The following is a 27,994-nucleotide window of genomic DNA, read 5'->3' as shown; positions in this document are numbered from 1 at the left end:
TCTTTGTGACCCCATGGGACTGTAGCCTTCCAGGCTCCTCTGTCCAAGCAGGCATATTGAGAGGGGTTAAAAACATTTTTTTTTATGAGCGCTTGATGAGATACAGACCTACTTAACTGCAATACCTGTGATGTTTATGCCACATTACCAGAAGCTTTTTTTTTTTGGAGGTGTGAACAAAAACAAACAAAAATAGTCAAAGCCATATATACTTTTTTTCTTCAATGCTGCTGAAATAGAAAGTAATTTTTCACTTTATAAAGTAACTGCAAACTCTGAGATGATTTTCAGCTTTATAGACCCTATGCTGGTAATGAACTTCATCCAGCCCATAGAAGAGTCTCCAGCAGATCTCAGTCAAGCCATGTGAAGCCTTGTTTTCACCATAGCACACAGCAGTATAGCAGAGGCTGGAGGGAGGAAGGAAGTGGTCCATTCTACTTGGGTGGAATGAGCTGAGAAAGGCTCTTGGGGGAGGTGACCTTAAACAGTGTCTCAAAAACAGCAGAGACATCTTCCAGGTAGAGGAGGTGAACTTAGTGGAAAAGCCAGATGTGCCCCTAAATGTGGGGAGCAGAGTGGGCAAGGGTGACATAGTCTGGTGTGTCTGTAACTGTGGATTTCAGAGTGAGGTACTGCACAGAGAGATAAATACCACAGGAAAAGTTGGATGGAAAGCAGGGCCAGATCAATACTAAAGAGTTCGTTTTCATTCATTTATTTCATAAATCCATATATCGAGAACCTATTAAATGCCAGACCTTTAGGAGACAAGACACTTTGTTGTTGTTCTTGTGGAGGTAAGAGTATAGAAGAGGCAGACACACAGTAAACCAACCATCACACAAATAACTATTCAACTTTATTTGCGATAAGTTCTCCTTGTGAAGGACAATGCTTGTGTAATGAGAGAGTTTGCAACAGGAAAATCCCACTGAGTCTAGGGGTCCAGGAAGGCTTCCATGAGGAAGTGACAGTTAAGGCTGAGACTCAGGTAGGGTCTGTTGAGCTTAACGGGGGGCTTGTTTGGGGGTGAAGTTGTTGGGTGGGGTTGGAAAGAACATTGCAGGCAGATGCGATGTGGACAAAGGTCTGGAGACAGGGAGTTATGTGGTGCTATTAAAAAAGAAAAACAAAAACAAAAACACGGAAAAGACTGCATCCACAAAAAATGGGAGCCATGTGATCATACTTGGGTTTTAGGAACCGCTCCCTGGCTGTAGCGTGGGGATGATAAAGGCACGTAGGGCCAGTGCTAAAGAGGCCAGTTGGTGTGCTGTTGTCACAGATCTAGTGGGAGAGTCAAGGTGAGAACTGAAGCTGGAGCTGCGTGGACAGAGAGGATAGAACAGACTTGACAGATACTGAGGGGCTAGAAGTGATTGTACTCAGTGAAAAAAATTAGATGTGGGCAGCAAGGAGAGGAAGACCCCCAGGTTCCTGGATGGAGCAACAGGGCAGATTGTGAAATGGAGGCTCAGACTGGGGGGTGGGGGGGTGGTGGTGGAGAGGATTAGGGGCTGCTGCTGTGTTTCACTTTGGACATGCTTAGACTGAACTGCCTATGGGGCTATCCAACAGGCAGCTGGATGTGAGTTTAAAGTTCCAGAAAGATTTCAGAGCTGAAGTTACAGAAGCAGAAAATAACAATTAAAAGCCATGACAAGTAACAGCTCACGCAGGGAGAAGAAACTGAGTCAGAAGACAAGAGGGTCTGGGACCAAGCCAGACATAGCTAAAAATGACAACAACATAGACATTTACCAGGCAAACATAGAATGGTGGAGTACCTTTTTCTTTTACAAGAAACATAAATGCTCTTCCTGAAAATTAATTTTTAATTTACACTTTGTTCTACAAAATGGAGTCTCCATTAACATTTTTTAAACAAATATTTAGAATTGCTCTGAATCCCTCCAGTTTTGTAGTTTTCTAATCAAACTCCAAAAAGCTGCGCTGTTCTTTGTGCAACATTCATTAAAATCTCCTCCGCAGCTCCATCTACGTGCTTCAATATGCACTAAAAATGTTACTTGAACCCCTTTGATTTTCAGGTTGAACATCCTTGTGTTTGTCATAGCAGATCTGGTCCCCACATGGACAGCTAACTCCCATCAGGTTTCTCTGGGTCTGCATTTGAGTATAAAAACTGGAATCACCTTTTTTTCTAACTGCAATACCAGCAGTGTTAAATTTTAGTGTAAAATGTATTCATTGGAACCTTCGATGTTTAGGTATCTCAATGCTTCCCCACCTAAATGACCCATGTCTTGTGAATGGCAGTTTTATATTAGAATTAACTAAACGTAGACAAGACTTTGGAGACTCCAGTTCATTGACTCAGCTTTGAGTGCTGACCCCAGTCTTTATCACTGAAGTGCTCCTATGTGCTCAGGGAGCTGGCCTTATCTGAAAGCACTTGTACTAGTGGTACCTGGCTCTTGAGACCATCTTCCAAATAACCCCTCCTGTCCCCCACCCCTTCACAAATGGTGTTCCACTTACAACCTTTCTGGAATCATTGTCCCCAAGAGGACATACACACCCCTCATTTGCATCAGTGTCCATTCTTCTTGTCCTCTTCAGAATCTTGTTGTGAGGGTCTCAAGTTCTGCCCTGCAGTGACCTTGGAAGGAATACTGTTTTGAGCTGTGTCTATTCCTTGAACATAAAGTTCTTTACAAATATCTGTGTCTCCTTCACGACAGACACTTGTCAGGATCTGAGGGAACTTTGGCAGAACACGGTGGTGTTTGTGGTAAAGCATCCACATTTGCAAATTCCAAGTCTCTAAGTGAGTACTGCCACTCCACCGCGCTGGGTTGAAGAGCAGAGATGTAATTGTAAATGGACATGCTTGGGACCTCCTCACTGCTAGAACTGCTGCCTGATGACCGGGGCAAGGGATCCTCATAATTATTGGTGTTAGAGGCACTTTCCAGATGAGTCTGGCACAAATGAGATTCTGGGTCAGAAGTGACAGTTTTTCCAAAATGATCTTCCTGGTTTTCACATTTCCTCAAAGTCTTCTGGAAGGCAATGTTGTCCTCAGGACTCTCTAATGGCTTGACACTGTCCCTCCTCTCACAGGAGACCTGGTCCCCACGGGGCTCCCTGGCTCTCCAGCTCTGCTCCCCACCTGCCTCTTCTTCAGCCACATTTCTCCAGTCTTCTGAACTTGTTGAACTCAGAGTAAATAAAGACCCTTCCTCAGAATCGGAGTCAGAGTCCACCTCGTAGTGAGCATCAGGAGTGTGATTTTGCACCGGCTCCTGGTAAGCTGGAGTCACTGGCAGGTCCCCACGGTATCCTGGAGGGCCGCCGAGTGGGGACGGGTCTCCCAGGTCACTGAGTGTGGCCGCTTCGTAGTGGGCGGGAGGCTGTCCCTCAGCACCGGCGCCCTGGAGCCTCTGCTGCTGTGCGCTCTGCCCATTCTCCTTAGAAAACTCCTTAGAGAAGTATGGAGGGACCCCTCCTCTCTCCTCCCCAGTGCTGGGCGCTTGTGTGTGTGCTGGTCTTTGGGAGAGAGGCACTGTCGTTTCTCTGGGGCAGGGTGGTCCTAGTTTATCGGAATCCTTACAGACTGAGCTAGGGCTGGTCTGTATTCCGGCAGCCACTGCAGGGATGCCCACTGAACGCTCACTGAGGGAAGCTTGCCTGGCCATAGTGTCATAGTTGCCTTCTCCAGGAACATCATTCCTGTAGATGTGGTCCCATCCCACCGATGTGAGTTGGGTGTCATGGGCATTTGGCGGTCCGTAGAGAACGCGCCGGGCTGCACTGTGATTTGGGGGAACCGTATCTTTCCCACTTCCTGCCCCAGTGGAGACCCCGCATTGTTCCCTGTCCTGCCGGCCGCTAGCCTCCCTTCTGCTCGGTGCCACCGTTCTTGCTGGAACCACAGCGGTGCGTGGGGCTTGGTTCTCATAGAGGTTTAGATGGTGGAAAGTTTGGGGCAGATCCATCCTCGGCTGCTGTAGGTTTACTGCACCTTCGATTTCATCGTAGAAGGCCTGGTTTGAATACTCATTCCTTGACGCTGAACCTGGACCTTTTTTCTGGCATCTCTGTTGCCACAGTCTGTCCACATAAGGCCTCGCAAAAGCCCCCAGGCAGAAAGCCACGAAGAACGTGATGAACACCGACAGGCAGACGGCCAGGACCAGGTCCTGGGAAGAGTCTGCCTTTCTGCCAGCAGCGCGCACATCCTCGGCCCTCCTAACCCGTTTTGGCAGCTCTCTCGGCCTGTCACCCACATCAGAGCCTGCAGTGTCCTTCTCCAGCATAGAAAAGCGCACTTCCTGGGCCCTCTCAGCTTTGCTCCGTATGAGGGTTTTTATATGTTTCAAATCAGTGTGAGGAAGGTGAGTCTCTCTGGACATTCTGCTTGTGGGGGTCCACCAGTGTGCATCCTCCTTCCCTAAGAATGGGAATGAGAGTCCAGTGATTTAAAAGCATCTGTGAGTCCTCAGTCGCTCAGTCGTGTCTACTGTTTGCAACCCCATGGACTGTAGCCTGCAGGCTCCTCTGTCCATGGGATTCACCAGGCAAGAATACTGGAGGGGGTTGCCATGCTCTCCTCCAGAGGATCTTCCTGACCCAGGGATCAAACCCATATCTCCTAACTTGCAGGCAGATTCTTTACCACTGAGCCACCAGGGAAGCCTCAGTCCTTATCTAGCTAGATTTAAAGTCTGTTTTACATGATTAGCAATTTTACTGGCTGATTGATTGGTTGGTTGTCTGATGCCAACGGTGTGTGTAAGGCTCTGTGCACATTTACACGAGGCTCTCAGGCTTGGGTCTGAGGCTCCAAGGCCCAGAGGCTGTGTTTCTTAGGCTTCCTGACTGACTCCTGCCCACAGGAGGAAGGAAGCCAGGCTGTGGGTACAGTCACATTGCCCCTCCTCTCTCCACATCCTTACCTACTTACTGCACATCTGTGAGGACATTCTATCAGCCTCCTGCAAAATCTGCCTTGGCCCCACCTGTGTTTGTTATATCATCTCCTCACCGTTCCTCAGTGCTGGTAAACAGCAAAAATATTCAGCTTTTTCTACTGGTTCCTGACATTCTGCCCTCCACACTCAGAAGGCTGGTGTGGCTTTTACAGAGTGATGAAACAAGTGTGGCTGACACTATTAAGACTTCTCTCATCGTTATGGATTTCTCCTAAACCTGTTAAACATGGCCATGTCTCTACTCAAAGCAGTCCTGAGTAGAGCAGAGGCCAGAACTCATTAAAAAAAAAAAAAAAAAGAAATATCCATTTCTCTCTTTTTCCCCAGTTAGGAGTTTGATTTTCGATTTAGCCAAGATAGTTACTAACAACAGTGCTCACTGCTCAGCTGTGTCTGACTCTTTGCAACCTCATGGACTGTCGTTGCCAGGCTCCTCTGTCCATGGGATTTCCCAGGCAAGAATACTGAAGTGGGCTGCCATTTCCTTCTCCAAAGGATCTTCCCAACCCAGGGATTGAACCCACATCTCCAGCATTGGCAGGCGGATTCTTTACCGCTGAGCCACTAGAGAAGCCTGATAGTTAATAGTGAAAAAAAAAATCCAGAATATTCAATTCCAGTCACATATTTTAGCAGTTTGGGAAAGTGACAGATAAAAAAATCAAAGAAAAATATACTTTTTAAATTTGTGTGTTTTGTGTATGTTATATTTTCAGAGGGGTAGCAAGTATCTTAAATAATTATAGTTCAAGTTTTAGAAGTTCTTTGATTATTTTGTTACTCTTTTGGGTAACAAAATATGACATTTGGGGGTTGTAGAGAAACATTCTTTGTGAAATTTCTGGTTTTGACCAAATCCAGTGGTTCCTGACCATGTGAAGAAAATTGTTCATGAATTGAGGAAAACGGATACCAACAATTGTTCTGTGATACAGCCCAATGATGACTAATGCACTCTTGCTCCTGAGGCGGCTGTCATTGTTTCAAATGACACTAAATGTTTTGTGTACATTTTTTTTCTGTTTAAATGGAACCACTTCTGAGAGGAGAGGTATTACTGACTTACCTATGGACTCATTGCAAACAGCATTCCACCTTTTCCTCCAGGACTCAGAAATAACATTTTGGAAGACTGCCAGGCTGTAGTCACACTGCCATGGGTTATCAGCCAGGTCAGCCTCCAGGTGGGGAAGTTCTAGGGCCATGATTACCACTGGCAGAATGGCTGTCAGCGCATTGTTGCTGAGGTCTACCATCTGCTCAAGAAAAAAAAAAATTAGGACAGTCTGTGAATAAAGACATTTGGAGACAAATGAGTTACAGATATGGTCTATATCTTTATGGAAGCAATATGAATTTCCCACTGATTTCAGAGTCAGAGACTACTGGTTTTAAATCTCTGCTCTTCCCCTAAAAACTGTGAGACTCAGCAAATTGTTGACTCTCAATAAGCCTACCTCCCAGGGTTGTTCTGAAGATTAAATGTATGGGGAATCTTTAAGTCCAGAGCCTTTATTAAAAGCCCAACCACTTTCCCTTCCTTTTTTCCTAAGAGTTGTGATTTGTACTGCTAGATATAACCTAGACTCCCAATTCTTATCAAGATTTGGAATTAGGTACCAGGTTTAAATGGCAACCCACTCCAGTGTTCTTGCCTGGAATATCCTATGGACGATGGAACCTGGTAGGCTACAGTCCATGGGGTCGCAAAGAGTCGGACACAACTGAGAAACTTCACTTCACTTCACTTCACCAGGTTTAGAATGTCTAGAAGCCCTGTTATCTTGAAAGTGGCAGAAAATATGGGATGATGAGGATAGAGTCCAGAAGAACAACTGTTATTGAACAGAAGGAGCCAAGAGGATTCTTTTGCAAGTATTATTTTAAATGTTGTCGTTCAGTCGCTTAGTCGTGTCTGATTCTTTGTGACCTCATGAACTGCAGCACTCCAGGTTCCTCTGTCTTCCACTATCTCCCAGAGCTTGCTCAAATTCATGCCCTGAGTTGATGATGCTATCTAACCATCTTATCCTCTGCTGCCCACTTCTCCTTTTGCCTTCTATGTTTCCCAGCATCAGGGTCTTTTCCAATGAGTCTGCTCTTCACATCAGGTGTGAAGATAAGATACTACCTTATTTTAAAGGTAGTGCATTTGTCTGCATCCATGGCTACTCAGTATACACAAAATGACTACTTTTCTTAGTCTCATATGAAACTAAAGGGAATGTGGGGAACAAAAAGGACTCAGTGACTCTAGAAACACAGAGCAGGATCTGCTGAAGTTGGAATCTCACAGGAGTGTTATGGGGTAGGGGAAGCAGAGTTAGGTGTAGCTCTCGCTGCTGTCTACAGAGCATTGCTGCTGTGTACCAGGCATTCTACTGGGTGCTTTACATGCCTTATCTCTGATCCTCCCAACAGCTTTGTCATTTCCCCCTTTTTACAAAGGAGGAAACTGGATGGGGTCACAGTATATCCCACATAGTCCCTAGTCCTAGAACTTGGTACCCACATGCTCAGAAAATAATGGAGGAATGAACAAATGAGTGAATGAATGGCAGAGTTAAAGTATGATCTGCCTCTGCAGCTGGGTGCCTTCTTCTATGTCTCTTGGAGCCTGAGTGCTCACTGCCCTGAAATGAAGGGCTGGGCAGAGGAGGCCTGGAGTGTGAGGCACCAGAGTGGGATCATGGGGTTTGAAAGCAAATCATAAATGCAAACTTTGCTGAAAAGTAAAAAGAGAGCCATGGATAAAAACCAGAAAGTCTGAATGTAATTCATGTCAATTGTTTAATAAACTCAGGGAAAAAGCAGTATTGGCATCTTAGGTCATATAAATTCTTAAGAAAAGCTGATTCAAACACTCAAACAACACCATAACCAATACTCAGTAGTGAAGTAGTGATCTTTGCATTGTTGAGTAACCAAGCACTCTTAACTCTTAAAGGAAGGTGGTCAAAAATAGGAAATGAGATTTGGAAGACATACACAAAACAACTTTGCTTTGGCCTGGCCTTGTCTAGGATCAAGAGCTTTCTGTGTACACCTGTTGCGGTCTTTTACAGACCAGGACCTGGGGACTGGAGTCGACGAAAAGAAAGAGAGAAAAAGAGAGAGAGAGCAGTATCTCTTGGGTTACATGGAAAACCAATAAAGCCCATGCACAGGACTTGTACTGCTCATGAAGGCACAAGTCTCTCTCAAGGAGGTCTTGAAAGCCTGGGTAAGAAAGTGAGCTTGGCAGGCTTCCACATTCTGATGAGAATGAAGACAGAAAGAAGGGTGCTGGGGACCAAGGTCTCTAGTGGAGCAAGGGTATTTTATTAGCAGAACTGCATGCTTATATATCTTCAGTAAAATGATTACTCAGCCATTTCAAAGAATGAAATTCCACCAGTTGCAACTAAATGGATAGTCTAACGCATACAAGGTCCCTGAAGGGAGTCACTGAAGGGAGTCACTGAAAGGAATCCAAGCAGGTGCCCTTTCCCATGATCTCAGTCCTGAGACCTGCGTGCAGCTCTACTTGTTCCTGTATTCCAGGAACTGATAAGGAACAGAGAGTCCTTGAGAAACGGCACACAAAGGAAAATGCAACATATTGGATCCCTTAAAGTTGAACGTCCCCTGACATACACCATTCTCATCAACAGGTGAGATATTCTAATGTTTTGATGGGTATTTTCTTCTTCGTGCACATCTGCTTTTTCATCCTAGTTAGCTATTATGTTACCAATCATGAAACTGAAATCAAAACAGAATAGAGGACAGAAAGCTAATAAAATGATTCAGGAGGGGTAATTTCTGAGAAAAGATGAAAACAGAATAGACCAATTTGGCTAAAGAAGTGACCATTCACCATCATTTGAAAGGAATGTACTTTATATTGTAGAGAGAGTGGGAGAAGCATGTAATGTTGGTAACAAATCACTGTGCTGGGAAGAATGGCATGCAAAAGGAAGGCTAATTTGAAATGCCAATGAAACATTTTCATTCTATCTAAACATGAGGATGGATTTATGCTTTAAAAAATCTATCTGGCTTCTGAAAAGATTCCCACATGGGAAGACACATAATATAGTGCAAGCATTAAATATATCATCTGGGGAAAAAAAAAACCAGCATCCATTTTAATATTCAGCTTTCTGATACCAAAGATTCTCATCATGTCCCCAAACCAATTTTTAGAGTTATTGCTGAACATGCAGAAGGGATAAGACAGAAGGAGAAATTGTATGATTCTGGGCAACTCAGGTAATTTAGAATTACAGATGACTTAAACATTCTTGGGCTTATTTTTTAGTCTGCCTGTAGCATCTATTACCTGTGAGCTGCAGAAGACTTTTATTTATAAGTACAATAAAAATGCATAGGAAATAAAACAGGCATAGGGAAATTATATATATAAATATAATCAGTATGGGCTTCCTTGGTGGGTCAGCAGTAAAAGAATCTGCCTCCAATGCAGGAGATGCAAGAGATGTGAGTTCAATCCCTGGGTTGCGAAAATCCCCTGGAGGAGGGCATAGCAACTAACTCCAGTATTCTTGCCTGGAGAATCTCCATGGGACAGAGGAGCCTGGCAGGCTATAGTTCATGGGGTCACAAAGAGTCGAACATGACTGAAACGACTGAGCACTCATACACACACACACATAATCTGTATACAACATACTAAATGAAGTTCCAGGCAATCTGACAACATTTCTGTGGCGAATTGTGGAGTGCTGCCAAGTTAAGTAGACTTTCTCATCTGCTCTGATAACTACTGTGGCAGAAAGGTCCCCAGAAAACCTTCCCCACATTCACATCCTTTGAGTCATCGCCTCCCCTTGGAGGGGGAGAGGTGAGACCTCTGCCTTGCTTCTAACAAATAGACTATGCTGAAAGCAATGAGACATCTCTCCTGTGATTACATTCCATGAGCCTGTAATGTTCTTGCTAGCAGGCTTTTTCCTTTGGGCTCTGAAGCCAGCTGCCACGCTGTGTACTGCTGTGTGGAAGCCCACTTGGCACAGAAACAAGTGTAGGCTTACGCTGACAGCCAGCAAGGAACTGAGCCTTCAGCCCAATAGCCCATGTGGAACTGAATCCTGCTGATAACCACGTGGCCTTGGAAGTGAATCCTTCCTCAGTTGGGTCTTCAGGTGAGACTCCAGCTCTGGCCAACATCTTGACTGCAGTCTCTTGAGACACTTTCAGCAGAGGCCCCAGCCAAGCCTTGCCTGGATTGCTGATCCACAGAAGGCATCAGATAAATACATGTGTGTAGTTTTAGACTGCTAAGTTTGCAGTAATTTGTTACATAGCAATAGATAATGTATACACCTATGCATGATCATCATCTATCCATTCATTCCTTTGTTTGTTCACCAAGAGTTTGTAAATGCATGGTATGTACTGGACAGATGTTAAGCACTAGAAAACAAAATAGACATAATGTATGTCCTCAAAGGGGCTTCCCTGGTGGCTCAGTGGTAAAGAATCTGCCTGCAATGCAGGAGACACAGGTTCGAGCCCTTGGGTTGGGAAGATCCCCTGGAGAAGGAAATGGCAACCTACTCCAGTATTCTTGCCTGGGAAATCCCAGAGACAGAGGAGCCTGGCATGGGGTCACAAAAGAGTCGGACATGACTTAGCAACTGAACACACACACCCATATATTCTCAAAGAGCTCTACACGTGGTAGAAGGATTATAGGGATGCAAGCATTAACAGTTAACCATACCTAAAATGAAATAATTTCAGATTCCATATGTACAATAAGGAAAAATCATAGCCTATTAAATATGTATAAAGGGAATGAATTCAATCTAGAGGCCCAGGGAAGGCTTCCTTGAGGAAGAGATGTTGAAAGGATGAGTAAGAGTTCGCTCTTTCAGGCAAAAGGATTAGCAAGATGGGAGGGCTTGGGGTGAAAACCGGGCAGGAAAGCAGTTAGCAAGAGGAGTGTGGCTTGAAATGAACCTGGAGGCGCAGGCAGGGGCCAATCAGATTTGTATGTTAAAGGAGAAGGGCAACCCTGGCCACTTGAGAATGTCTATGTGTAGTCTATGTTTATAAAGGGCTGACTGTATTCCAAATACATTAATAATTTTTATATTGACTCCATGCTAAGAGATAGTTTTTGAGTATACCAGGTTACAAAACACATTACTAAAATTAAATTTACCTGCTTATTTTTTACTTCTTAAATCTAGTTACCAAGAACATCTAAAATTGCCTATGTGGCTCACGTTGTTTTTATTGGATGATAGTGGCCTATGTAAAGAATGTGGGTGTGTGGTGCAGGTTACAGGGATGGGGGCTTAGGCTGCTCCTAAGCCATCTGCGCTTCCCTGGTGGCTCAGTCAGTAAAGAATCTGCCTGCAATGTGGGAGACCTGGGTTCAGTCCCTGGGTGGGGAAGGTCCCCTGGAGGAGGGCATGACAACCCACTCCAGCATTCTTGCCTGGAGAATCCCCATGGACAAAGGAGCCTGGCGGGCTACAGCCCATGGGGTCACAAAGAGTTGGACACGACTGAGCGACTAAGCAGAGCACAAGGCATCTCTAGGTGCCACACTGCTGGCCACTTTGGTATTTCTAAAGGAGCACTGAGGAGAGATTTTACAAGATCTCCTCAAAGACGGGGAGGTGGGAGAAAGGGGCTTGGAGGAGAAGGGGCTAGAGCTGTCAGAACTAGAGCAGGGCTCTGGGAGTTCCTCACACTCACAGCTGTCAGGATGTCAGGACCTTGGTGAGATTCACTGAAGGGTGCCCAAGAGCCAGGCAGCAGGGCTCTAAAATGTGACATCGGTCCCCCCATCATTGGTCTGATGTTTAGAACCATATGTGGCATGTGGTATGTGTGATGCAAGGATATGTTGATATCATTATTATTTGTATTATTCTGTGTCCAATTTTGGTGTGGAGGCACCTGGGTCACTAGCCTTCTGAGATTCATGTGGTCCTGGGCCCTATGGGTGTAGAGTCCATATAGGCCCATAGCGTCCCAAACTGCATCAAACACCAGGGATATTTGACTGACCTTGTAGTTTGGGGAGGGAGCCTTCCTAATCACTAAGATTCATTTTCTTGCCAATTGGTAAGTGAAAGCTCAGAGCTGGGTTTAATTTGACTTAGGAAAAATAATGTGCCTATTCTTGCTGCTGAATATTAATGTTCAAATAAAATTCATGTCCACTACTGAGGCCTTGGAGTTTTGAGGCAAGAGAGAGACTTCAACTTTTTCAGGGGAATCTTAAAATAGACTTATATTTTTTGATTAGTAGCCAGTACTACTGGGCATGTACAAACTGTTCAATGAAGAGTTCTAATGTAATTGCCTGTAGGTCCGCATATTTGAGATGTTATAAACTTTATTTTCTAACCTGTAATTTTTTTAGGTCCTTGAAGGCTTCTGGATGAATTCTGGATATCCTGTTGCTCTTTAAATGGAGGTTTTCCAGTTGCAGGCAGTTATGAAAATCAGACAAACCAATTTGCGATATCCTGTTGAATGACAGATCCAAACTCTGCAATGACTTCAGTTTCCATAGTCCTGTTAAAATTAAAAAGCAGTTTGAAATATAAATCTGACATTTACTGCAGCATTGTTTATAATGGTAGGAAACTGGATACAACTTAAATGGTTCACAACAGAGAAACAGGCAAACAAAGGGTAGTCTATCAATACTAAAAATACTGTGTAGCCTTAAAAGAGAACGGGGTAGACCAATATGAACTGACTGAACAGGAAGGTAAACGTTAATTTTCAGAAAAGTATAGAGTATAATTCTAATGTTTTTGCAAAAGAAGAACCAGATACATATGTTTTGAGAGAGCAGAGAAGAAGGCCTGGAAGGAGATGAACTAAGGTACCAGTGGTATTTACACTTTGGAACAGGATGGTGAAGAAAGGTGAAACTATGCTTTTATTTTATACGCTTTCAATTCTTTCTTTATATGAACATGTGCTAATTTGGGGGCTTCCCAGGTGGCGCTAGTGGTAAAGAACCTGCTTGCCAATGCAGAAGACATAAGAGATGTGGGTTCAGTCCCTGGGTGGGGAAGATCCCCTGGAAGAGGGGATGGCAACCCCCTCCAATAGTCTTGCCTGGAGAATCCCATGGACAGAGGAGCCTGGCAGGGTATTGTCTTCAGGGTCACAAAGAGTCGAACACCACTGAAGCTACTTAGCACGCATGCACTTGCTAATTTTATAAGAGCACCAGTAAAAAAAATCTAACCTGGATTGAATGAGAGAATTATAATACTTGCTTATTTGATTGACCTGTGGGTAAAACTGGATGATCTTGCTACGGTTATAGAGAAAAAAGTTGTTTTGATGCTTCATTTACATGGATGAATTCTTCCCCTTTTCAGAGATTATTATTCTATTTTGTAGTTATATCTTTTAACTACTTATTGTTGACAAGTGTTTTCTAGAAATTCTTATATTAGGTAATGTGTTACAGCTAGATATTTTACTTTCTGGCAAAATCATCTAATTGAGGGTTGGCCTCTGCCTTCGTATTTCACTTGATTCCAGAAGTAACCATTTGGCACTGAAGATAAACATTGAGAATGAGGTGCTAGCCATAGCAGTCTTCCAAATTTGATTTCCCATATGAGTCTCCCAAGGAAGCCCTGCATTTTTACAGTTCCTTCTGCTCTGTTCTCACATGTAGTCTGCGTCTTTAACAAACTACTACATACAGATCATGTTGGTTCAATTCCAGAAGGGTTTATTTCTTGTCTACTATCTGCAGAGTACTTACTATGAGACTGTTTATGCTGAGAGATGATGACTTAATTGAAATGGCTTCACATCTATGCCTTCATATGTTCATTTCAGCTGTATAGACTAAGCAAGAGATCACGAGGATGACAACTCAGTCAAAATATTATGAGCAAGGCACTTGGTGCTGGGAACGAAGACAATAGAGAAACCTTGTGTCGGGTTACGTGATAAAACACACACACAAGAAAAAGCTATTAGTTACACAAAGCAGTTATATCCCCACCAATAAAACAGTCTTTGGTTGTCAGTCTCTCCATCAGATGATTGGTCCCTTCAGGGCAGAATTCACATCTTTGTGAGCACTTGTAAGGCCTGTTGTATGATGTACATTCTGTAGGCTAGAGGTCACAGTGGTTGACCTGCACAGAAATTTACGAGTCTTGGGGCCAACATTAAAGATTCAATACAAATATGTACATTTCTAACTTTTCTTGAAAAATTGGAAGTCTCAAATGGCACAAAACATTTGGCTGGAGCTGAATGAAGGCTGCCTGCTTTGGACGGGACATGTACTTACAGATGAATATGATGTCTCTATCAAAAATAGGAAGACAAAGAATAGGCCAAGAAGCCCTCATGTTTAGAACAATGAGAGGCAGCCAAGGTTAATATTCAGCTGGCAGATGCTGAATACTCATGAATACAATATGAGAAATACTTCCGTATTGGCTCATGAACAGCCATCGCTGAGCCCTTGTGTGCTGCTCCACTGCCCTGGGCACTTGACTGACTGCGTCCTCCCTTCCCCCTCCCTCCTCCAGAAAGATTCCTCTCCATCAATACAGCCAGGAGGCTTCCAGCTTGGGAACCCAGGCTAAAGGTCGCTTGTTAAATGTTTTGAATATAACCTCTGGAGAAAATCTGTTTCTTTGAGGAATGAAGAATATCCCTATGTGTTTTAATATGCAGACAAATGGGTCTTGAGAAAAAAATGCCACCCAGAAACTGAGATGAAGGAGTTTCTTAACATTTTCATGAGATTTCCTGGCCTGTACAGGGATGTAAGCTCATGGTTGCTACTGTATCTAGTGCTTAATTGAATTGAATAAGTACCCCAGGAGTTCAGGGATGAGGGAGACCACATCTATCAATTGACAGGGGGTGTTGAAACCTCCACCTCTAGCCGTGGATTTGAAATGAAGCTGGACCCTGTGGGGCCTTCTCAGAGACAGGGCCCTGTGTTCCCTACCTCTCATCTGTAGAAAAGCTTTAACCTCCTAGGCCTTCCCCAAGTTTCAAAGAGCAAATTTAATCAGAGAAGTGAGAAAACGTAGAAACCAAGGAAAACAGTCAAGTAAGATAAAATAATAATAGTTTATAAAAACAGAATGATCATATGATCCAGCAATCCTACTTATGGGAATATATTCAGACAGAACTATTGAGTTCAAAAAAATACATGCACAGTTCTGCTCATAGCAGCACTGTCAAAAGGGAGAGCAAAAGCGTGGAAACAACCTAAATGATCCACCAACAGATGAAGATAGAGAAGATGTGGTACATGTATACAACGGAATACTACACAACCATAAAAAAGAACGAAATAATGGTATTTGCAGCAACATGGATGGATCTAGAGATGAGTGAAGTCAGTCAGACAGAGAAAGACAAATACCATATGATATCACTTACATGTGGAATCTTGGAGAAGGCAATGGCACCCCACTCCAGTACTCTTGCCTGGAGAATCCCAGGGACGGGGGAGCCTGGTGGGCTGCCGTCTATGGGGTCGCACAGAGTCGGACACGACTGAAGCGACTTAGCAGCAGCAGCAGTAGCAGTACATGTGGAATCTAAAATATGGCACAAATGAACCTATCTACACAACAGAAACAGACTCATGGACAGAGAGGACAGACTTGCGGTTGCTAAGCTGAGAGTGGGGAGAGGAGAGGGATGGACTGGGAGTGTGGGGTTGGTAGGTGCAAACTATTTGCTTTAGGATGGATAGACAACAAGGTCGTACTGTATATAGCACAGGGAACTATATTCGATATCCTACGGCAAACCATATTGGAAAAGAATATAAAAAAAGAATATACATATATATGTGTGCGTGTGTATAACTGAATCACTTGGCGGAAATTAGTACATTGTAAGTCAACTACACTTCATTTAAAAAAACGACCCCCCCCCAAAAAAAAATCACAGTCTCATCTCAGCCAGCTCTGCAGGCTGATGTGCCCCCTCCGTAAACCAGAGGTGCTTTGGTCTTGGTACCAAGGTGTCCTCTGGCATGCCCAGTGTGTCCCACTGCAGAGCAAGGCCACGTGGGTGTAGCTGCCACATGAGGCTGGCAGGAGGCAGGGGGGCTGCTCTCAGTAAACATCCTCTGCCAGCTCGGTGGAAGCTGTCTGTAGCAGGAATAACTCCAGACCAAACAAACACTTCGGCTGTTTCAGTTTTGAAATAAAATTGGGGGGTGGGGCAGTTAGCAACTAAGGGGCATTTTAGCTGCTACCACTAAGGTACCTTTAAGGTACAGTAGCAAGAACTGGGATGAGAAAGAGAATTAGATACTCAGGATGATCAAAATGGCCCTAAGAGAGAACTAACATTTTTGCACATCTGTTTTGTATGAGGTTGAAGGAGAGATGTTGTACATACATGGCTCTGTTACAGTTTTTACAAATGTTCTCTCTAAGCCCCACATCAACCTTTATATATATTGTTGCTGCTGCTGCTGCTGCTGCTAAGTCGCTTCAGTCGTGTCCAACTCTGTGCGACCTCATAGAGGGCAGCCCACCAGGCTCCCCCGTCCCTGGGATTCTCCAGACAAGAACACTGGAGTGGGTTGCCATTTCCTTCTCCAATGCATGAAAGTGAAAAGTGAAAGTGAAGTCGCTCGGTCGTGTCCGACTCTAGCGACCCCATGGACTGCAGCCCACCAGGCTCCTCCGTCCACGGGATTTTCCAGGCAAGAGTACTGGAGTGGGGTGCCACTATCTCTAGGTAAAGATAAGAACCAGGAGTCCTTTCTAGGTTAAGTGACTTGCTTAAGGTCAATAAATGAGTAGAGTAATACAAGGGACTTCCCTGGTAGGCCAGTTGGTAAAGAATCTGCCTGCAATGCAGGACACTGGGATTTGACCCCTGGGTCAGGAAAATTCCCTGGAGAAGGAAATGGCAACCCACTCCAGAATTCTTGCCTGGGAAATCCCATGGACAGAGGAACCTAGAAGGCTACAGTCCATGGGGTCGCAAGAGCTGGACGCTATAGTGACAAAACCACCAGCAAGGAATACAAAAGATAAAGCAGAGAGTAAATGCGCATATGATAAGCACATATGAACTTACCTACAAAACCAAAACAGGCTCATAGATAAAGATAGCAGACTTGTGGTTGGCAAAGGAGAGGGATGGACTGGGAGTTTGGGGTTGATAAATACAAACTGGAAGAGTGGAACCAGAACATGCCCAAGCATGTTTGGGGATGGGGGGCGGGGCGGCTTTTGAACATGGACAGTTACAAAAATACGTTTTTATTTGACTTCCTTCATAATATCCAGCTAAGATCCACAAGAAGAAGATAACTTTTGCACAAGGGAATTAAGACTGTGATGATCAGTTATTCCTTCCACGTGAAGATTTTCTCTTTACTTCTACTTTTAGAGAATCAAGCTTTAATGCTCCTAAGAGAACTGGTGAAGTTCTACAAATGATCTTTTCGTTTGGGGGTCTCTCAAGATGGAGTTGGGGAATTTGGGTAAACTCTTCCAAGACCCTTGACTGTGTTTCTCAATAAGGGGAAGTATGTTCTTTTACAAACTGCATAGTGAATCAGTGTTGAGGGACATTCAGGTGAGTGAAAGAGGTTGTGAGGTACATTACTGGGTGGGGCTTGGTTATCAGAGAGCACATTTCATGTTTAAAGAGAGTTAAATGTTGGGAGAAAAATATGGAGGCAATTTTGTGGAGATGGGATTATTTATTAAACTGTCTTCTGATGATCACTTAGGCCACAAGGGGCAGGAATTTGATTAGCCTTTGCATTTAAATGGCCAGACAGTTTTATTATTTCCAAGAAATTATCTCAGTGTCTATTAGAAAAAAATGCTACAGAGGGTATGCCCAGACATTACACTATCTTAGAAACATTCCTTGGGACTCTGAACTTCCTAAATGCTCTTCCAAATGTGATAATCTGATAACATAAAGTTTATGGCTTCAAGTTCAAAAAGTATTAACAATTAGAATAGAGTCTGGAATGGTCCTGGATAACATATTTGATTCATAAAATCAGCCCTTAATATGGTCAAATTTACATAGGTGAGCCATAGACCTTGCCCTCTTAGCTTAATGACATATATTCATTTTGTTACTTTAGAACCTGTATTGTTTTTGAGACCACTGGTTATTGGTATTTCCGTAATCCAAGGAGCAATCAGATGAAAGGTTTAATATCCTACAAATGAAAAGAATACAACATGCTTCTTTTTTCCAACAATACACTGGTTACATTTTTTTTCCTTCTCTACCAGTTTCAAAAATCAGGTACTATTTTGCCTCATGGATAACATACTTATTGCTTGGATTCTGGAATTTAGTGTGTTAATGTGAGGTTGTCACCTCTGGTCTTTCAGCATAACTGGAAACCCAGTAAGATGTTTGTCCTGATACATTTTCAGGCACTTTTGGGCACTCCCAAAATACTGCTTGATATAAGTGGGTTACTGTAACTGGAGACCAGTCCCTAGGATTTCTATTTTTTTTAAACTGATTTTTCCATTATTAAGGCTATACTCCCAAAATATGGGAAGAAGGTGAAGTGATCATTAAGGTTAAATTCATGGTTGGCTTCTGTTTTGTAAATTATATAGGCCAGTACCTCCCCTGGGTGTTTTTCCAACATGAAGCTTTTTGGTAACATCACAGCTGGTCAGTATCAAGACAGGAAGTCAGCTGACATTGGGTTAGTCAGTATGTTCTTTTACCCTTCCAAAAGTGGGCTTTCTGGATTCAAAGCAACGTTTCACTGGCTCTATGAACTGTCACTATTTTAAGACATGTCAAACATGGTTTATAAAGGTACACATGTGCCACAGGCCAATTGTTTGATTGGTGCTGAGATTATCTCTAATTAATTGTTAACTGAGATGAGAGCAAACATCTATGTAAATCAGTTCAGTTCAGTCGCTCAGTCGAGTCCACCTCTTTGTGACCCCATGGACTGCTGCACGCCAGGCTTTCCTGTCCATCACCAACTCCCGGAGCTTGCTCAAACTCATGTCCATTTCGATGGTGATGCCATCCAACCATCTCATCCTCTGTCATCCCCTTCTTCTCCTGCCTTCAATCTTTCCCAGCATCAGGGTCTTTTCAAATGAGTCAGTTATTCGCATCAGGTGGCCAAAGTATTGGAGTTTCAGCTTCAACATCAGCCCTTCTAACGAATATTCAGGACTGATTTCCTTTAGGATGGACTGGCTGGATCTCCTTGCAGTCCAAGGGACTCTCAAGCTCCTTCTCCAACACCACAGTTCAAAAGGATCAGTTCTTCGGTGCTAGCTTTCTTTATAGTCTAACTCTCACATCTGTACATGACTACTGGAAAAACCATAACTTTAGCTAGAAGGACCTTTGTTAGCAAAGTAATGTCTCTGCTTTTTAATATGCTGTCTAGGTTGGTCATAGCTTTTCTTCCAAGGAGCAAGCGTCTTTTAATTTCATGGCTGCAGGCACCATCTGCAGTGATTTTGGAGCTCCAAAACATAAAGTCTGTCATTGTTTCCACTGTTTCCCAATCTATTCGCCATGAAGTGATGGGACCGGATGCTATGATCTTAGTTTTCTGAATGTTGAGTTTTACGCCAACTTTTTTACTCTCCTCTTTCACTTTCAAGAGGCTCTTTAGTTCTTCTTCGCTTTCTGCCATAGGGTTGTGTCATCTGTGTATCTGAGGTTATTGATACTTCTCCCAACAATCTTGATTCCAGCTTGTGCTTCATCCAGCCCGGCATTTCTCATGATGTCCTCTGCATAGAAGTTAAATAAGTAGGGTGCCAGTATACAGCCTTGATGTACTTCTTTCCCGATTTGAAACCAGTCTATTAGTCCATGTCCAGTTGTAACTGTTGCTTCTTGACCTGCATACAGATTTCTCAGGAGGCAAGTCAGGTGGTCTGGTATTCCCATCTCTTTCTGAATTTTCCACAGTTTGTTGTGATCCACACAGTCAAAGGCTTTGGTGTAGTTAATAAAGCAGAAGCTGATGTTTTTCTGGAACTCTTTTGCTTTTTTGATGATACAACAGATGTTGGCAATTTGATCTCTGGTTCCTCTGCCTTTTCTAAATCCAGCTTGAACATCTGGAAGTTCACAGTTCTCGTACTATTGAAGCCTGGCTTGGTGAATTTTGAGTATTACTTTGCTAGCATGTGAGATGAGTGCAATTGTGTGGTAATTTGAACATTCTTTGGCATTGCCTTTCTTTGGGACTGGAATGAAAACTGACCTTTTCCAGTGCTGTGGCCACTGCTGAGTTTTCCAAATTTGCTGGCATATTGAGTGCAGCACTTTCACAGCAACATGTTTTAGAATTTGAAACAGCTCAGCTGGAATTCCATCACCTCCACTAGCTTTATTCATAGTGATGCTTCCTAAGGCCCACTTGACTTCACATTCCAGGATGTCTAGCTCTAGGAGAGTGATCACACCATTGTGGTTATCTTGGTCATGAAGATCTTTTTTGTATAGTTCTGTGTATTCCTGTCACTTCTTCTTAATATCTTCTGCTTCTGTTAGGTCCATACCATTTTTGTCCTTTACTGTGCCCATCTTTGCATGAAATGTTCCCTTGATATCACTAATATTCTTGAAGAGATCTCTAGTATTTCCCGTTCTATTGTTTTCCTCTATTTCTTTGCATTGATCATTGTAAATCTATTTACTTATATAGTTAGATACAAATGATTCTCTGCTTATGGATTATAATTATGAATTAGAGTGGGCTAGGATCACATCTACTGCAATAACTATTTAACACTTTAAAAGATAACTTGAGATTTAGCCAAAAACAAATTTATTGTTACCTAGCCATAGTCACAGAATAATGAATGGGAAGGTACGCTAGAGGGGACTCAACCTAGTAAAAACTGAAAATATATGATGACTACAGAAAAATACTTCAAATCACAAAATGCTATGGATAAAAGAACTCAAGTATATCCAATTAGATTTAGGGCTTACATTGGACTTCCATCATTGATCTGTTTTATTCATCTCTCCATAATTCTATATGCTAGAATTCTACTATTAAATAGAATTTCAGATACAAGATTTGCTCATTTCATATATTTCCCCCCCTCCTTTGGAAGTTTAACATATTTCCTGATATTTTGGGAAGCAAAAGTTTAACTTGAGAAAAGAAGATGGGACTGTATCTGCATTTTATAGGGGTATTTGGTCCTTAAATGAAATGTATGCATCCTAACCTCCAGTGAGCTCTGGGGAATTCATCTGCCTTAAGGAGACAGAGTCAGCATTTCTCTATTTACTGTTGTGGGCTAATATTTTGACATATTAATCTTTTGCCTATCTCTTTTCCTTATTTCCTTTCTCTCCATTCAAGCAGAAAAGTAAAAGATCTGTGTTAGTTGTTCCAGGGGAACAACTGGTTCCCCTGGTGGCATAGTGGAAAGAATCCACCTGCTAATGCAGGGGACACAGGTTGGATCTCTGGTTGGGGAAGATTCCACATGCCACGGAGCAACTAAGCCCATGCACCACAACTACTGAGCCCGAGCGCTAAGGCCTGCAAGTCTCAACTACTGAGCCTGTGTGCTGCAACCGCTGAAGCCCACATGCCGAGAGCCTGTGCTCCGCAGCAAGAGAAGTCACTGCAATGAGAAGCCCACAGGCAGCAACTGGACAGTAGCTCCTGAATGCACATCATAAGGCAGAAAGCAGAGGTGAATCATGTCTTTTCAGCTTTTGTTTACTAAAGGCCTAAATCTTTAGAGGAAAGGAATTTCTAGATCTAGATAGAGGATTTTGAAGAAACAAAAGCAGGTTAAGAATTCCCTCCAAAGTGAAGGACTGAAAAGAAATGTTCTCTGGCTAGAAGGGGTAAGGGATACATATATGAGCATGTGTGCACGTGCACACACACACACACACACACACTTTGATGCCTTGTCGGGGTATAAGATTCTAGAGCTATGGTACAAATCTAGGAAAAGACAAATGAAAGTCCATGAAAGACTGATGTTAACTGTCACTATCTCTTCATCCCACCCTAACTGATGCTAGCGGGATGGGGGCTCAGAATTAGAAATTCTGCTGAATTATAAACGATAGTGACGTATCCAGCTCACCTGAATTTGTGGGTTGAGATTTACATTTAAACACACTGGTTAGGAAACACTGCTATATCATGTGAGTATGTGTAGCTTTAATGATGTTCATTAAAGAGTTACAGCAAACAAAAAGGAAATAATCTAAATGCTATTTAACTGAACTGATTATAATATATGTATATGTGAAAACTGGGGCTTCCCTGGTGGCTCAGATGTAAAGAATCTGCCTTCCAATGCAGGAGACACAGGTTCTATCCCTGAGTTAGGAAGATCTCCTGGAGAAGGGAATGGCTACCCACTCCAGTATTCTTGCCTGGAGAATCTCATGGACAGAGGAGCCTGGTGGGCTACAGTCCATGGGGTCGCAAAGAACTGGACACAACTGAGTGACTAACATATATGAAAATTATTTGACTATTTAAAGTATTTATGAGATTGCTTAATTATGTAAAGATGTTCCAAATATTCTGTGATATAAAATTATGTTATGACATATGGGCAGTAGGATACAATTTTTAAAGAAAAATATATAAGTAGGCATAAAGAATAAACTTGAAGAATATATATTACATGAGGGACTTTAATGTTTCCCTTTAAATTTTTCTTTAATTCCTAATATTCTACAGATAACAGGCATTTCTTTTACAATAAGAACAATATAATAAAAATCATAAAATGCAATTAGTTTACACTTTGCACTGAGAATACTACACCCTGCTTTTATGGAAAAGGTTAGGGAGAGAAGACTCCTGTCCTCACACAATTCTGCTGATATGGTGACTGGAATAGTTGTCCCTTCACCTGCCAGGCTATTACTGCCACATTTATGCTTACAACAAGACCAGAAACTGGTGATAAATGAATAAATAAAAAAATAAAAACATGAAATTAAAGAACTGAAATGAGAAAAACTAAATATAATTTAAGATGGAGAGAAATGAAAATATTCTTACATTTTCTTTTTTAGCACGTGCATGCCTGTGTGCTAAGTTGCCTCAGGCATGTCTGACTCTGTGCAACCCTATGAACTGTAGCCTGCCAAGCTCCTCTGTTTATGGGATTCTCCAGGCAAGAATACTGGAGTGGATTGCCCTGCCCTCCTCCAGGGATCCTCCTGACCCAGGGATTGAACCCACGTCTCCCACATCTCCTGCACTGGCAGGCAGGTTCTTTGCCACTAGCGCCACCACAGGGTCTACCATAAAGTAAGTACTTACAATAGTGATTGAGACTGAAAACAAATAGGGAAAGGAAACTCTGTAGCTTTCCTGAATATAAAAAGGAAGCTGTGGCTTACAAATCTGATTTATTTTCTAAATAAAACATCATTATAAAATATAAAAATGTAAAACATTATTATTAGTATTATTATATATTTTCTAAATAAAAACACTGGAGTTAAGGAACTCCAACATGTAGGTTACTGAGTATCAGAATGGATGAGTATTTATTATAAAATAAGATGATATGTGTTCTGATGAGTTCTAATTTTGATTTAACAATAAGAGTTTACATATAATATTAGCATATATATAGTCTACATTTGGAGGAGAACTAGATAAGTAGATGTAAAATGTATTCTGTAGAAACAAAAATTATAAATATGGCAACATTTAATTTGAATTGTTACATATTAAAAGTATCTGAACTAGTTATTTCTCAATGCTTTTCTATAATTAGTAACAAATATACATAAATCAAATTAGGTAATTTAAAATAATGCATTATTATTTAGTACTTAAATACTTCCTATTATTAGTATCTCTTGACAAATTCATATAATATCAATATAAGTTATGGCAACAGATTAAATTACATTGATTTTAAATTCCACATATTATAAACTTAAAATTCTCATAAGAAACTCCTTTTATTATATTTGAAAAGTGAAAGTGAAGTTAGTCACTCAGTCGTGTCTGACTCTTTGTGATCCCATGGACGGTAGCCCTCCAGACTTCTCCAACAATGGGATTTTCCAGGCAAAAATTCTGTAGTGGGTTGCCATTTCTTCTCCAGGGCATCTTCCTGACTCAGGGATTGAAGCGGGCTCTCCTGCATTGCAGGCAGAGTCCATCATATGAGCCACCAAGGAAGTCCTTTTATTATATTTACTCTGATCAAATTGCTGTACTTGTAGCTGTTTTCCTGAAACTGAAAACAAACCTGGAATTCTTATTGACACAAAACATTATGACTCAGTGCGTAAAGAATCTGCCTATAATGCAGGAGACATAGGAGACACAGGTTTGATCCCTGGGTCAGGAAGATTCTCTGGAGAAGTAAATGGTAATCCACTCCAGTATTCTTGCCTGAAAAATCCCATGGACAGAGGAGCCTGGTCGGGTACAGTCAAAAGTGTCACTAGGGTCAGATGTGACTGAGCAACTAAGCATGCATATTAGCTCTCCGAATACTCGTGGTTTCTTGGTCCATGTTTTAAAATTGTACTTACCCTTGGGAATGTTGCTGAGTTTATTTCGTTGAAGAGTAAGCAACTTGAGAAATGGAAGCCGATTTCTCAAGCTGCCTCTGTGGTGTTTCACCCATGAGGACTTAAAACTGGGTAGATCCAATAATACTGAGTGAATGGCATTGTTGCTGAGGTTTAATGTTTCCAAAGCATGAAAATGTTCAAGAGAGCTTAAGGTTATTTTTGATATGAGATTGTTACTAAGGTCCAGGTGTTTTATGTTCCACTCTTCTTTTTTCATGTGAGTTTGTAAGAGAACCCTCAAGAAATTGGAACTGTCATCCACTGTGGGTGCTATCTGTGATATGTCCACGGGCATTTCATGCTTTCCAGCAAAAGAGCAATTTGTTGTAAGATATCCATTCCATTGGCACTTGGAATTGAATAAAATGCTGCTTTTTCTTGATGGGTTTGTCATTGTGCCAGTAAAATAAAGACCTATAACCATGGTAATCACTCTGAAACACAGGTTTTTCATAATGCCTGGAGAAAGAAAAATTGACTTATTCAAAATGACTTGTGTACAAACAGCAAATAAGCAGAAAATTTAATTTTCAATTTAAGACTTAGCAAAGTTATCTTGCCTTGATTTTCAATTTAAGTGGATGTTTGATTTCTTACAAATTGCCAAAATGGTATACAGCTATAGTGTAAAATTACATTTATGTCACATTTTAAAAGAAAGACCCTCTCCACCCACTGCCCTCCACCCTAATCTGTCAAAAAATACATATTCACTTGGGTCTCACCTCTGTGTCTGCTTTTCCAGGACCATTCGCCCTACAGTCTACTTTAGAATGAGGGAAACCTACCAAGATTAAACACTTCCCTGTTCTTGCTGGTCATTAGCACTGAGTAAAGTCTATTATGCTTATCTTACAGCACTGTAATCAGCCTTGTGCTTTACCATGTGAGTGACAAGTCATCTAGTTACAGTAAACCACAGAACTGTATTGGTGAAAAGTTCAACTCATGTGAAAGAGACTCAAGATTTTTTTTAAATGACGGGAGGAACTACAAGCTTTGTCTTTGTGGCTTTGGTGACCTTTCAAATCCTCTGGAAATGAGACATATACAACACTAAAAAAAGGGGGGGGGTTATAAAAAGGATGGTTTGCCTAGGATCCATGAAGATGTAAGATACAGAAACTCAAGTATCTTCTTCATCAGAGATTCTTGAAAGCAATCAAAAGCTTTAAAACAAGTATCTACAAATCACAATGCCTGAAGGTATACACAAAAACAATATTAAAAGTAAATGAATACTTTTGTGATTTAATTACTAAATTCTGTTAAAAATCAGTGTGTGTACAGATAACCACGTGATTCAGCAGGTCGGTTTATGACAAATCACCCTTTCTGCTCTAATGGCACACTCTTGTTCTCGTCACTCATCTGAGTACTAGAATGGGCTAACTAGTTTTCCTGCCATTTTTACCGCCTCTTGATTTTCCTTCTTGGTTTATCCAGTGAAATTCCGAAGGGTTATTTCCCCACAGTACTGTTTTCCTCATTTCATTCCCTCATTCAAAATCCTTAAAGGGATCTTCAGTGCCTATAGTCCAAATCCCTCGGGTCAGCATCCTAGGCCTTGTATTATTTACATAACTTTATGAACTAGTTTTGAAAGCACATGTGGAGTACCTATGAGGTGAGGCTTGTGCACCTCAATATATATGCAGAGCTCATGCAAAAATCAGCTTTTGATTCACTCTAATTCCAAGCCCAAAGGCCTTTCCTCTTCTCAGTTCAAAACCTACGTACGTCCTTCTATATCTATCACAGAGCCAATAGCCTTAAGACCCTTTTTCCTGCTTTGGCCTCTATTTTATCCAGAAACCTTTCAATAAATATTTATTGAATGAATGAATATATGTTAACAACATTCAATTTGACAGAATATCAATACTATCCTGCATTGCTTTGCTTTGTATCTGTTTTAAACACCCCAAAAAACAACAGCTCCCAGATGGTAAGGGCCATGTTTTTATATATATACACATACACATATATAAAGATAAAAGTTCCTCCACTTTTTAATATTTTTAATACTCTTCATAGGACTATGCTATATATAAATAGGGCTGTATCTATATCATCAACCTCTTTATCATTTAAAATTTATATACATAAAGTTCCCCTATTTAAAAAATATTTTTAATAGTCTTCAGTCTGTCCTAGGACTATGCTATCTATAAATAGGGATATATCTGTATCATCAACCTATTTATCATCTAAATTTATATATTTCCCCCCATGTTCTATATTTTTAAGTCTGCAGTTTGTCATAGGGTTATACTCTGCTTGGATAAATGAATAGATGGAGTGAATGAAACTTACCATGTAACTTTAAACTTTGGTTTCATATAAGGTCAAATCTCCCATAATTGAAGGGTATCTAAATTCAGGTACACATGGCCATGAACTGCAAAGGTGCCCTACAGCATGGAGGAGTGACTGATTTTTAAAGTGTACCTCTTATGTAATACCAGCAATTGAATTAATTTGTATAGTCAGAAAGGTATTTGTTACTACATTTCAAAGCTGAAATCATCAGTATGCAATTATAGCGCAAGCTAATGTCACAATATCAGCAGTAACAGAAAAAAGTCTTCATTCAGAGGCATACTATAATATTAAAGAGAAACATGCGGTTGAAAATTTTTTTAAGGGGACTTAAAAAAAATCACTTTTCCCCCCCCACTTACCTGATTCTTTCTAAGTTGAAGAGATTTATCTGTAACTAGTAGATTTTACTTGAAAACAGCTGATAAGGATAACTTTATATCTTAAAGTGAAAGGTATTAATTCATAAATTAAAAAATATTATACAACAATGCAAACTAGCCATAATATACATATATCCCCTCTGCATTGTCGTATGGCAGAAACCAACATATTTTAAAGCAATTATCCTCCAAATAAAAATAAATTCAAAAGATTATATATATATATATATACTAAAACAAACTTCTATGTTAGGTAAGGAACATCTGAGAACTCCAGAAAAATTTTCTGAGGCTACTGGAGACAATTAGGTGAAATGTAAATCTATAAATGGACACATTCAAGCTGAAGTAATGAGGAAACAGTTAGAAATATTGGGTGTGTCGGTGAGAGAGGTAGGGAGAAAGCAGTAGAAAAATCAGAAAGTAGAAAGGAAACGAGCCCATTCCTATATGAAAGATAAGTTACCACAATTAGAAGAAAAAAACGCAAGAGGCTAGTTTTGCCAAGACTTAGAAAGCACACAACAGGAACACTGTTTCTTGGGCATACCTCCGGTCCTCAGGGATTCTTTCCAGTGGGTCTCTGAATCATGCCAGGTGAGGATTTTAGACCTGAGCCTCTGAGGCTCCACCCATTGGCCCTGGAGCCTGCCCTCTGGCAAACCTTTAACCCCTTCTTATCTAAGCTCTGGCCTCTTGCAGAGAGGACAGACGGTGTAGTGCACATTCCCCTGGGATGTTGGGAAAAGCCAC

General features: G+C 41.6%; 1 protein-coding gene across 2 annotated transcripts; it reads right to left on the bottom strand.

The window, feature by feature from the left end:
- Positions 1–705: 705 nt before the first annotated feature.
- LRRC66 (leucine rich repeat containing 66) lies at positions 706–27,994 on the bottom strand. 2 transcript variants are annotated; one of them, XM_044945875.1, is made up of 5 exons: positions 27,792–27,994; positions 24,495–24,995; positions 12,334–12,503; positions 6,028–6,217; positions 706–4,420 (listed from the first exon to the last, which is right to left on the bottom strand). In XM_044945875.1, exons 2-5 carry the CDS (start codon positions 24,988–24,990, stop codon positions 2,700–2,702), a joined length of 2,577 nt encoding a protein of 858 aa, XP_044801810.1. In that variant the 5' UTR covers positions 24,991–24,995; positions 27,792–27,994; the 3' UTR covers positions 706–2,699. The 2 variants fall into 2 exon arrangements, with proteins under 2 accessions (XP_044801810.1, XP_006057552.3); XM_006057490.3 differs by lacking the exon at positions 27,792–27,994 and adding an exon at positions 25,262–25,371.

This window comes from Bubalus bubalis, chromosome 7 (assembly GCF_019923935.1).
Source record: "Bubalus bubalis isolate 160015118507 breed Murrah chromosome 7, NDDB_SH_1, whole genome shotgun sequence".
NCBI lineage: Eukaryota > Metazoa > Chordata > Mammalia > Artiodactyla > Bovidae > Bubalus > Bubalus bubalis.
Note: the sequence above shows the minus strand (reverse complement) of the source record. Positions and strands in the feature narration are given on the sequence as shown.